The sequence below is a fragment of the Phyllopteryx taeniolatus genome, chromosome 14 (assembly GCF_024500385.1).
Source record: "Phyllopteryx taeniolatus isolate TA_2022b chromosome 14, UOR_Ptae_1.2, whole genome shotgun sequence".
In the NCBI taxonomy this organism is placed as follows: Eukaryota; Metazoa; Chordata; class Actinopteri; order Syngnathiformes; family Syngnathidae; genus Phyllopteryx; species Phyllopteryx taeniolatus.
This window is the reverse complement of record NC_084515.1, coordinates 19,586,779-19,599,355: the sequence shown is the minus strand read 5'-3', so window position 1 is coordinate 19,599,355 and position 12,577 is coordinate 19,586,779. Positions and strand designations below refer to the sequence as shown.

General features: G+C 43.2%; 1 protein-coding gene across 3 annotated transcripts; it reads left to right on the top strand.

Annotated features, from left to right (window-relative positions):
- The first annotated feature begins 1,939 nt into the window (after window positions 1-1,939).
- Window positions 1,940-8,791, top strand: LOC133489570 (tubulin beta chain-like). 3 transcript variants are annotated; one of them, XM_061798801.1, is made up of 5 exons: window positions 1,940-2,222; window positions 3,116-3,333; window positions 4,437-4,545; window positions 6,709-6,819; window positions 7,558-8,791. In XM_061798801.1, exons 2-5 carry the CDS (start codon window positions 3,277-3,279, stop codon window positions 8,628-8,630), a joined length of 1,350 nt encoding a protein of 449 aa, XP_061654785.1. In that variant the 5' UTR covers window positions 1,940-2,222; window positions 3,116-3,276; the 3' UTR covers window positions 8,631-8,791. The 3 variants fall into 3 exon arrangements, with proteins under 3 accessions (XP_061654785.1, XP_061654784.1, XP_061654783.1); XM_061798800.1 differs by having other exon boundaries at window positions 3,099-3,333; XM_061798799.1 differs by having other exon boundaries at window positions 3,008-3,333.
- The last annotated feature ends 3,786 nt before the right edge of the window (window positions 8,792-12,577 follow it).

The following is a 12,577-nucleotide window of genomic DNA, read 5'->3' as shown; positions in this document are numbered from 1 at the left end:
TACAATTACGCACCAGTGCAAGCATTGAGCGGACATCCAGTATACGAATATATAATATTCGTATTATATATTACGTGGAGTACTATTAGAACAGTGAATGTAAACATGAAGGATTAAGGATGCTCGTGTGAAAGGTGATCAAGTGTTAAGGTTCTGCTTCCTTCCTTCCTCGCTTGAAGGGAAATTTGAATGAATGTATAAAAAAAACAACATGGATTGTACCATTCATGATTTCTGAATGTTTGGTTTCACTTTGTTTTAACATTATTACATGCACTTGTATATAAGCCATACCTGTTGTTAAAATAAACCACTATTTATTGATCTGCTGTTCACATAGTTTTTCCAGTAAGAATAGCACGTGGTGAACCGTGTGACGGTCCGATAAAACCAAGGTTGAACTTTTTGGCACAAATGCAACACTGCTCAGCAGCTAAAGAACGCCATACCGATAGTGAAACATTGTCAACTGGGGCCATGGTCAAGGTGAAAGGAATTACGAATTGTTCCAAATAGCGGCCAGTGTTAGCAGAAAACTCTTAGAAAGCAACAAATGTCAGGGAAAGCCTACTAGACCAGCTGACATGTATTTAGGGTTAATCAGAGGTGCTTCAAATGGTGACAGGTGTGTGCTGACTCCCATTTAGCATGTTTTAATGTGATTAATTCTTTACATGGTCACATCTGAATGATTAATAAGAGGGTGTGCACACTTGTGCAACTGTATTATCGCAGTTTATTTTTTTTACTTTGCCTTTTGAATATATTTTTAAAAAAATCAATTGATTTGTGCAGGTCATAATGTGGAATAAAATAGCAATTGTTTTTTTAATATTGCAGAAACCTGAAATTTGAACAGGGGTGTGTAGACTTTTTATGTCCACTGTAGCTAAGTAATGTAATCAAAAATCAATCAAAAATAGTAGTAACAGCCTTTTAGTTTTATGTATTCATTCATTTGTATTATTAAATATATATGTTTAAATATTTGTAACATATTTATTTTAAATATTTAAAAAAAAAAATTTTTTTATTTTGGTTGTACTTTTTTTCCTTTTCAGTGTGGCCCTAACACTTTGCTACACATCCCAAAAACATGGATGTTACGTTGATTGAAGACTCTAAATTGCCCGTAGGTGTGAATGTGAGTGCGAATGGTTGTTTGTTTCTATGGCGACCGGTTCAGGGTATACCCCGCCTCCCGCCCGAAGATAAAGAAAATGGATGGATGGATATTTTGTTAGATGGATAACATTAGAATTGTCATATGCCACGTGACAAAAATGAACAAATATGTTAAATTAATAATTCTCATAATTAAGCATCATTTCTCCAAATGAATAGTGGAATTTGTATTGTATTAATTTATTGAAGATTGAATAATTTGCCCCTCATGTAATTAAACAGGGCAAAAAAAATATTCAGGGAAAAAAAAGTTTGTATTTGTTTCTGTTTATTTGATTGTATTTTTAACTTTAACTCAATATATTAGCAATGATCAAACCACTATTGCCACCTATCAGAAGTGAGCATTCCTATTGTTTCTTCCCGCTGTTGTGCAGGCGTTCCGACTATTGGGCTCAAAGCCGATGGCGACGATGCGTGTTGCCTTGCTGCGGCAGCGTGGCGCCGTAAGAATGGCTCGGCCTGCACAAAATCCTGCTACAAACTCTAAATCCCGTCGGGAACAATTTCCTTGCGGGCGACACAATGAAGTTGCCTGGCAACCGACGGCTGTGCAGGAAGAATGCCCCCCGCTGTTAACATGTCCCCCGCTTTTCTTTACGCTTTCCACTATAGCGCTTTCTCCTGACTGCAGCTTTATGTATATCTCAGCAGCGCCATCAATCGTCTCAAGGTTACACACACACACACACACACACGATTAAGACTTCCACCGAAATGCAACAACAGGATTTCAATCCTCGCCAAAGACAACCTCTGTTTGGCTCGAGAGGACAAAGGGCAGCTTAATGAATAGCAAGCTTGGACAGTAAAAAGGTAACACAGCAGTGTGTGTGTGTGTGTGTGTGTGTGTGTGTGAGAAGAAAGAGCATATTGTGTGAACGTGCTTTGAAGGCCGCCATTTAGTCCCCTGCCAAACAGGATGTGAGACAAAAGGAGAACTTTTGTCCTGAACCTCCTCCAGCATGAGTCACCTTTGCCCCCTCCTATCTGAGAGCCTAAATCGTCGGCATCGGTACCTATCTGGCGCAATGGCGGTGAGTTATTAACAATTTGACCTATCTGTACCACTAAGCGGGCAGTTAGCTAGCTAGCTAGCTAGCTAGCTAGCTATGCTTACACCCTGAAAACGGCATCTTCCCTGAATTGCACCATTTACAGAACAGCTCAGTGTCATTCATTAAGTTCCTATTTATTATGTACTTTGTGTTATTCAGGCTACTAATGCGTTGGAACGCAAAGCATTATGGGAATATAACTAGCAGGAAGTGTTTGCTGAAATGTCTGTCACGTAACCGTAGCGCGTTCCGCCGATTTTAATCAACGGTTAACTTTCCCTCAAGTATTTCTGTTTTGTGGAACTACACTCCCACACAACAGCGAGCGAGGCGGTGACTCATTTGGCGAGCCCACTGCCCGCGCCACGGCTTTAAGCGCATATATTTCCGGGGCTGAAACTTGACGCAATTTGTAGGTATCAGAAAGATGTTAGACGCGCGTAGTTGATCGACAGTTGAGCGGGGCGCGGTTTAAGTGCATTTGGCGCACACGCCCCGCAGAGTCTGAGAGAACTCATTTTATATGCTGGGCCATTTTTCTAATCATTCCAATTTGGCGGCATTGTCAACAACACTCACCACTGGGGTGTGTCAAATTGACGTATTTCACCTAAGAAACCTTTTTTTGGGGGGGAATGTGAGGTGACATCAGCTAAGACGAGACAAATGTGGTGAGCGTTTGTTATGTACTGGCTGCGTACTGGATGTTATTGACACAAACAGTGAAATTGATATAAATCTCTCGTTTTCCACCTGCCTGAAAGACTAGCGGCATTCTGCTGGTGAGGCAGGCTGATGATGATGATGATGATGATGATGATGATGATGCTGATGCTGATGCTGACGATGATGCAGCACAATTGATGCTGCAGTCGGCCGCACCGCAGCCGAGCCCCGCGATTGGCCGGCAGGGACGCTGAGGACGCCGCGACGTCATCCTCCATAAGGTGCCGGAGGGAAGCCGACGCACGCACCCGCCAGACGAGCCGCCCAGTCAGCCATCGTCCGTCGGCGCAGCGCAGCGCACTGCACCATGAGGGAGATCGTGCACATCCAGGCCGGGCAATGCGGCAATCAGATCGGGGCCAAGGTACTCGAGCTCATTAAATGCTGTTAATGACTCTAAATCAGAAAGTTGACGTATTAGTCAGAGAGCAAAATGTGCATGCTTAAATGTATCCGGATGTACACTACTAGATGGCTCCTTCATTTATAACTGAGTTAAAATGTAGTATAAAATGCATGAATAGACTCAAGTTTCATGTCATTTGGACTGCGAGCAGATGCGCACTTGCTGAATGAAGGCCTCACAAAGGGCGTGGCTTTTGTAATCGGTTCAGGCTTAGGATACTGGATTTGTGTGCGCGTGCGCCGCTTGTCCAAAAACATGTACAGTATGTTAGTTGACGTAAATACAGAAAAAACATGTACAATACATGAATCGAAGACAAGAAACATGTATTAGGTTATAAAAACATACGCTAGACCAGTTAAGGACAAAATGTGTACGTTAGGCGAAATAAAAACTAAAATGTCTGTTCACACAAAAACCTGTAAGTGACATGAATTAAAGACAAAATCATATATGTTCGGTTATACAAAAAAATGTATGTTAGACTGGTCAAAGAAAAAACATGAATGTTGGGTTATAAAAACATTGAAATGAAGAAAACAAGGTAAGATTAGAAAACCGTATGATAAACTAATTAAAGACAAAAACATGTATGTTCAAATAATTAACAACAAAAACACGTTATGTTATAAAAACATGTATTTTAGACTCACCAAAGAAAAAACGCGTATGTTAACTTACGAAAGCATGTATGCTAGATTAATAGAATTAAACAACATGTATGTAAGGTTATAACAACGTATGATAAAGTAATTAAAACCAAAAACATGTATGTTACAATAATTAAGGACCAAACCATGAGGTGACCAAAGATGTTGGTGAGGTTAATCGAAGACAAAAACATGTAGGTCTCATAAAAATGTGCATGGTATGTTATTAAAAACCTCTAAGTGAAAACAAAAGCATGCAAGTTGACACAAACAAAATTGAATTCCAAAACGGAAAAATGCAAAGTGTAAGTGTGTTTGTAAGTTACTATTATGTGTCGACTCTGTGATTGACGGGCGCACAGGATGCGCGGGACGCAAAAAACGAATGAATGAAGCGTCTGTTTCTTCCAGTTCTGGGAGGTGATAAGCGACGAACACGGCATCGACCCGTCGGGCAGTTACCAAGGCGACAGCGATCTGCAACTGGAGAGGGTCAACGTGTACTACAGCGAGGCGTCAGGTAAATATATGTATAAATGTATGATCTTCATCTCCCACGGCAGAAAGTAGGTCGTGACATGAACAAAATCCAGGACTGTGAACTTCCAGCTTAAATAGTTTTTTTTTTTTTTTTTTTTTTTTTTTTTTGTCGTCTCCATCTCCGTGTCCACCTCCACCCGCGTGTCCGTAGGGAGCACAGGTATCCACGCTCACGCACGCACGCACGCTCATCTCATCTCGCCTCCTCGGGCATTTGCTGCAGTGAGGTTACTTCAGGTCATAACGCACTGAGCCTCCTGCGTCTGTCACATTCGTTCGCAACGCCGCCTTAAGACGTTGACATACACACGACATTTTACAACAGAAAAAGCCTAAATCCTTGTCATCCTATCTTATCTTATCTTATCTTATCTATCTATCTATCTATCTATCTATCTATCTATCTATCTATCTATCTATCTAGCTATCTATCTAGCTAGCTAGCTATCTATCTATCTATCTATCTATCTATCTATCTAGCTAGCTATCTAGCTAGCTAGCTAGCTAGCTAGCTATCTATCTATCTATCTATCTATCTATCTAAAAATGTTGACATCTGCCATTGAACTTGATGTTCATTGTAATAAGTAGATGTTATGCGGTTAGAAATGCATATTGGTCAGGCTTTTTTTTATTTTTTTTTTAGTTCACTGCATACAACGTATATGCAAACAGCAAAATGTATGAGCTAGCATTTTTTGGGCTAACGTTAGCATTTTTATGTGTACATGATGGACCTGCGCTTGGCAACACGATTCAGTTTGCAAGCTAACTGTGTACGGTTGACCAAATATAGTTCACCTTTCTGAAAAGTATTTATCGCAATTGATATTTCACAATGACACAGTGGACATGTTAACCTTGACAGCATCCATCTACACACATAGTATGGTGAAAACGACAAAACATTGGTTTAAATACAGTATTTATTCTGCAACTATCCATTTTCAGCCTCCGTTGTAGAAAGACAAAATGCTGCTAGTGATGTCACAAAAAATATTGGACGGTTATAGTTATATTGTCTCACATATCAATTTCAAAATAATTGCTGATTCATTATGAGCATTTCTAAGTCATATGTCGTCTAGGTTTGATTGGATTTTTGTCATACGTTTCAGTGCTATTAGAGCTATGATGAAAATAATTTTTTTTTAAAAAGTACTGCTACTACAAGTAAATAGACTTTGGAATATAATCAGAAAAAAAAGTGTTATTGAAGCAAAAGCCATAATGGTACAAGAATAAAGTTGAAATATTATAAGAGACTAAAAGGCATTCATATTTTGGGACAAACGTTACAATAATATGCTCATAAAGTCTTGTTTTTTTTCAAGGAAATTCCTAATGTAACAAAAAAGGTGTTTCTTTTTTAGGAAAGGGGGGACGCTTTAATTTATTGAGAAAAAAAGTGAGGTGTAATGTGGATAGTATTTGGTCAAGAAAAAGGTATTATGTCTTGATTATTAAATAAGTTTAAAAAATGTGTTATGTGCAATAAAAATATGGGGAAAAAATTACTTTTGCTTGTTTGCTATTAGTTGTAGCAGACTGTTGATTCGTGTGATTTAGATAAAGGTCAGACTGCGTTGTGTGTAATGTCTGGAAAAAAGTCACATGAGAATAAAGAAATATTACAAGAAAACATACTATTTTTTAAAAAAAGAAAATATTATGGTCATAAAATTGTGTGGAGTATTTATTTATTTTTGATAGTGTTTCGACAATAAAAAGCGCAGATGTTACGCAGATAGTCATTTTTCTGAAAAGAAAAAGAAAATGTGGTTGCTGCAGTTCGCTTCACTGTAGCAGTCAAAGGGAAGTATTGAAAAGAGAGTCAAGGGAGCACAGGGCTCCATTGTTGGAGCAAAGACGAGGCTTGAAAGCAAGACACATTTTTGGGAAGCTCCTCGCTTGAACGGACTGTGCCGACCTCGGCACTTTAAGAGGCCCGCTGGTCCGGAAGAAGCCATGCAGTATGTTGCAGTGCTCGGCTAAAAGGGCGTATCGGGAAAAAATAATATCAAAAATAATACAAAAAATAATACATTTTTAAAAATGTCAGAAAACAGATGGAGAGACACTGAGTCGCAACGTGTGGAATGACATCATCCGGTTCCTCTCTCCTTCTTTGTTTTCCCCAAAGGCAGCAAATTTGTGCCCCGGGCCATTCTGGTGGACCTGGAGCCCGGGACCATGGATTCGGTTCGCTCCGGCCCATTTGGGCAGCTGTTCAGGCCTGACAACTTTGTCTTTGGTGAGTGGAATTATGATGCCCCCAACACACACACACACACACACACACACACACACACACACACACACGGTGCACTGGGTAAGTGTCCCCAGAACACCCGACGCATTCCACAGCGCACAACCCTTCACGGCATTGTGCGAGTGGAGTGATGCATTGCTAGCATGGCGCTACGTGACACGCTGTCAGCACCCCCGGTGGTCCGAAGGGAGGGGCTGCCGGTCAAGCCGTCGGCGAGCGGGTCGCTCAAAGCCGTTGACACGTCTTATTTATCCACAACCGGGCCCAGACAAACAGTTGGAAAAGGTAGTTCTACCGTCGCTGGTGTAGTGGTTCACACAGCTGCCTTTTGTGGCGACCAAGATGACGCTTACTGTGTGGCAAACCCTTCTGACATTTAACAGCTTGACGAGATGCGTAGTCAAAAAGAACATTTCAGATATGTGCAACTGCATTCTTCCTGTCCACAGCGTCAATTTGACGCAATTGTTAAATTATGTGATTTTTTTTTAAAAACACAATTTTAAATCTCCATTTAAATTGCAGATACCCGCCACATAAATTACGAATATCTGCCACCGATTTGTAGATCTTCATTTTGACGAGTCTTTGAATGGAGGTGAATTCAAGATATTTTGGATTGGAATTATGGCTGCTGTCTCGCCAAATCGCCAAATTAGAATTCCTTAAGGACACACAAACTCCTCACGTAGCGTTTTTTTTTTTTTTTTTGCGACGCAGGTCAAAGCGGCGCGGGAAACAACTGGGCCAAAGGTCACTACACGGAGGGAGCGGAGCTAGTGGACTCGGTTCTGGACGTGGTGAGGAAGGAGTCGGAGAACTGCGACTGCCTGCAGGGCTTCCAGATGACCCACTCGCTGGGCGGCGGCACCGGTTCCGGGATGGGCACCCTGCTCATCAGCAAGATCCGCGAGGAGTACCCCGACCGCATCATGAACACCTTCAGCGTCATGCCGTCGCCCAAAGTGTCCGACACGGTGGTGGAGCCGTACAACGCCACGCTGTCCGTGCACCAGCTGGTGGAGAACACGGACGAAACCTTCAGCATCGACAACGAGGCGCTCTACGACATCTGCTTCCGTACCCTGAAGCTGACCACGCCCACCTACGGGGACCTCAACCACCTGGTGTCGGCTACCATGAGCGGGGTCACCACGTGCCTGCGCTTCCCCGGCCAGCTCAACGCCGACCTGCGCAAACTGGCCGTCAACATGGTGCCCTTCCCCCGCCTGCACTTCTTCATGCCGGGTTTCGCCCCCCTCACCAGCAGGGGGAGCCAGCAGTACCGCGCCCTCTCCGTCCCCGAGCTCACGCAGCAGATGTTCGACGCCAAGAACATGATGGCGGCGTGCGACCCGCGCCACGGCCGCTATTTGACCGTGGCGGCCATCTTCCGCGGCCGCATGTCCATGAAGGAGGTGGACGAGCAGATGCTGAGCGTGCAGAACAAGAACAGCAGCTACTTCGTGGAGTGGATCCCCAACAACGTGAAGACGGCCGTGTGCGACATCCCGCCGCGCGGGCTCAAGATGTCGGCCACCTTCATCGGCAACAGCACGGCCATCCAGGAGCTCTTCAGGAGGATCTCGGAGCAGTTCACCGCCATGTTCCGCAGGAAGGCCTTTCTGCACTGGTACACGGGCGAGGGCATGGACGAGATGGAGTTCACCGAGGCCGAGAGCAACATGAACGACCTGGTGTCCGAGTACCAGCAGTACCAGGACGCCACCGCCGACGAGATGGGCGAGTACGAGGAAGACGAAATGGACGACGACCGGGACGGCCGCCGTTGAGGAGGCGCCGCCTCGGGAACGAGAAATCCACCTCTGGCGATCCGCCCGCTAGCACGTGTGACTCATTATCCACGCCGGTACAAGAAAAAAGAAATCAATAAAAGCCAAACAATAACGTTTAGCCTCAATAAATCCCAAATAAAGCTTACACATGCAAGTCAGCAGCTGTCTGTTTTCTTTTTTTTTTTTTAATGCCCCAACAAATGATGTTTATTTCTAGGAAATAGCAGCTAAATACACACCATCCGTACGTACACTTTCACAATCCAAAAGAAGAACAGGTCAAATCTAGTAGGGGGTTAAGGTTTCAAAATAGGCTTAGGGTTTCAAAGTAGGGTTTCAAAACGGGGATAGGGTTTCTAAGTAGGGTTTCAAAACAGGGTTAGGCCTTCAAATTAGGGTTACAAAATAGGGTATTGTAAAATAAGTATTGTTTAAGAACAGGGTTAGCATTTCAAAATAGGCTTTCAAAACAGGGTTAGGGTTTCAAAGTATGGTTTCAAATAGAGTTAGGGTTTCAAATTAGGGTTTCAAAATACGGTTAGGGTTTCAAAGTAGGTTTTCAAAACGGTTAGGGTTTCAAATTAGGCTTTAAAAACAGGGTTAGGGTTTTTCAAGTAGGGTTTCAAAAACAGGTTTAGGGTTTCAAAGTAGGGTTTAAAAACAGGGTTAGGGTTTCAAAGTATGGTTTTAAAACAGGGTTACGGTTTCAAAATAGGGTTTTACAATACGGTTTGGGTTTTAAAAATAGGGTTTCCAAATTTGGAATAGGGTTGCTGAGTTCAAAAGAGGGTTGGCATTTCAAAGTAGCGTTTTAAAACAGGGTTACGGTTTCAAAATAGTTTCAAAACAGGCTTAGGGTTTCAAAGTAGGGTTTCCGAACAGGCTTAGGGTTTCAAAGCAGGTTTTAAAAACAGGGCTAGGCTTTCAAAGTAGGGTTTCAAATTGGGTTAGGGTTTCAAAAAAGGGTTTGGTTTTCAAAGCCTCTCACGCTGAAAGTGAGCGTTATGAAGCCATTAATCATTGACAAGGACGCAAATGCTCGCGCTGCAGTATCAGGAGACCTGACAAATTCTTGAAGACGTGCCCACACCCTGTAGCGGCTGTCTGCTAGGCAGGAGTGCCTCATTGTTAAAAAAAACCAAAACAAAACATGACTGATGACCTCACACACCCAAACGCACACGCACACACGTGCGTGAAAACATAGAGATCAGAACGCAACTCAAGTGTTTAAAGCCAAAGTATATTAGTTTAAAAAAAACACACAAAATTCAAATAAAACGTAAGAAAACTGAACACTGTCAGACACGGGTTAAAGCCAAAGTGTTGTGTATAAAATATTTTTGAAGTGCAATAATTTATTCTAATGCTATAAAACAAAATAAGGCAGGTGTATCTAATGTGGCGTGTATAAATGTACTTCTACTTTATTCTAGGGTGTGGCTGACAGTCACGCACACACAAAAACATTGTGTGTTTAACATTTATTTGTTAATGCTGATGAAGCACAATCAGATTTATATGGAGTCACTACCAACATCAATGAATTGCTAATATTTCTCGGTTTGCTTTTGAGAAAGTCATCGTAATATTGACATTAAACTACGAAGAGCAGAAGCCTCTCACCACGCTGAAAGTGAGCGTTATGAAGCCATTCATCATTGACAAGCACGCAAATGCTCGCGCTGCAGTATCAGGAGACCTGACAAATTCTTGAAGATGTGCCCACACCCTGTAGCGGCTGTCTGCTAGGCAGGAGTGCCTCATTGTTAAAAAAAAAACCCAAAAAAACATGACTGATGACCTCCGACACCCAAACGCACACGCACACGCACACACGTGCGTTAAAACATAGAGATCAGAACGCAACTCAAGTGTCTTAGGCCATCATCTCAGTGAGATCTAAAAAAAAAAAAAAAAAACACACAAAAAAAACATATTACTAAATACATTCTACACTACCAGACACAAAATGATTGTGTAACATTTCAAAATGCTTGTGTGGATTTCAGTGGAATCGGGAGCGCCAACTAAGTGACGACGCGTCACTTGCGGCGCTCGCCATTGCGTCAGTGTAAGTGAGAAAGTTGGCGTGCGTGTCGAAGATTTCAAGTTCAGCGGAACACGAGTGAGGTCACACGAGTCGGAATTCCACCCACGTTTTCATGGGAAGAGTAGACGTCTGAAGTTGAACAAGGCAACGACGGCACGCGTAACACCAGAGCTCAGTTCAGCGAGCATCAAAGGAATCATTATGCACGCGTTTGACTTTTTGGGGTTCTTTTAGGAAAATCTGTGAGCTGTACTAACTCACACTGTGCACACCGTGTGTTTGCGGCGCTTAAAGGCAAAGAATGCCCAGAATAAGGTCTGGCTTGTCGATAAGGTTTCTTCCGTCAGGTCAAATCTAGTCTAAAACAACTGATGAGCTCTTTGCAAAGCGCTGCACTATCAACTGAATCATGAGGGAAACCTGATTCCAAGGATTCGTGACTGTGTTCTTCTCTGGACAAGGAAGCAGTTGTTCGGTACATGCAGTGAAAAAGTAGTTGGCCACCTCTAAAATTCTCATTTATTGGCATAGTTTCCCCACTTTAATATTTGAGAACATCAAACAAATGTAAATATCAGACAAATATAAGTCAAGTACACATAAAATGCAGTTTTTATCCACACGCAGCATCAGCACTGGGGCGCCCCAAGGTTGTGTCCTCTCTCCGCTGCTCTTCTCTCTCTACACGAACGACTGCACCTCAGCGAACCCGACTGTCAAACTCCTGAAGTTTGCAGATGACACCACTGTCATCGGCCTCATCAAGGACGGTGACGAGTCTGCATATCGACAGGAAGCGGAGCGGCTGGAGCTGAACACGCTCAAGACTGTAGAGATGATGGTGGACTTCAGGAGGCATCCTTCGCCACAGCTGCCCCTCACGTTGTCCAGCTGCCTTTTGTCAACCGTCGAGACCTTCGAGTTCCTGGGAATTACAATCTCCCAGGACCTGAAGTGACCAACATCAACTCCGTCCTCAAAAAGGCCCAGCAGAGGATGTACTTCCTGTGGCTTCTGAGAAAGCACGGCCTGCCACCGGAGCTGCTGAGACAGTTCTACACAGCGGTCATCGAATCAGTCCTGTGTTCTTCCATCACAGTCTGGTTTGGTGCTGCTACAAAAAAGGACAAACTCCGACTGCAACGGACAATCAAAACTGCTGAAAGGATTGTCCGTACCCCCCTACCCACCCTTGAGGACTTGCACGCTGCCAGAACTAAGACAAGGGTGTGCAAAATCCTCTCGGACCCTCCCCACCCCGGTCACCAGCTCTTCCAGCTCCTTCCCTCAGGTAGGCGCTACCGATCAATGCAAACTAGAACTAGTAGACATTCCAACAGCTTCTTCCCTCTTGCAATCAACTTCTTAAACAGCTAACCTACAATTCCATTACAACAAGCTGGCAATTTTTTGACTTGAGTTTGTTGTCACATTTCTGTGGGGCCAATGCTGCACTATTTGCATATACTGGCCACTCATGCCAGAGTAGCATCTGCTCCATTTGCACACTGATTGAGGAGTATCCGTAACATTTGCACAACCATTGTCCCAGATTATCGCACTACTCGTCACTTTAAACCGCATACGCTCCTTGAAGTCTCAGCGCCCTTTGCACAATGGTCATTGCACCGGACTATTGCGATATTAGTCATTCGAACTGCTCTAAGTGCTAGAGGACTCTGCATCTTTTTGCGCAATTGTTTTTTGTCAATGTCTTTATGTCTCCAAAGTGTTCGCTGTCAATTGACTGTCTGTTGTACTAGAGCGGCTCCAACTACCGGAGACAAATTCCTTGTGTGTTTTGGACATACTTGGCAAATAAAGATGATTCTGATTCTGATTCTGATTGAGATGAGTCTTTCACATCTCTCTATTTTGGCCTACACCTTCC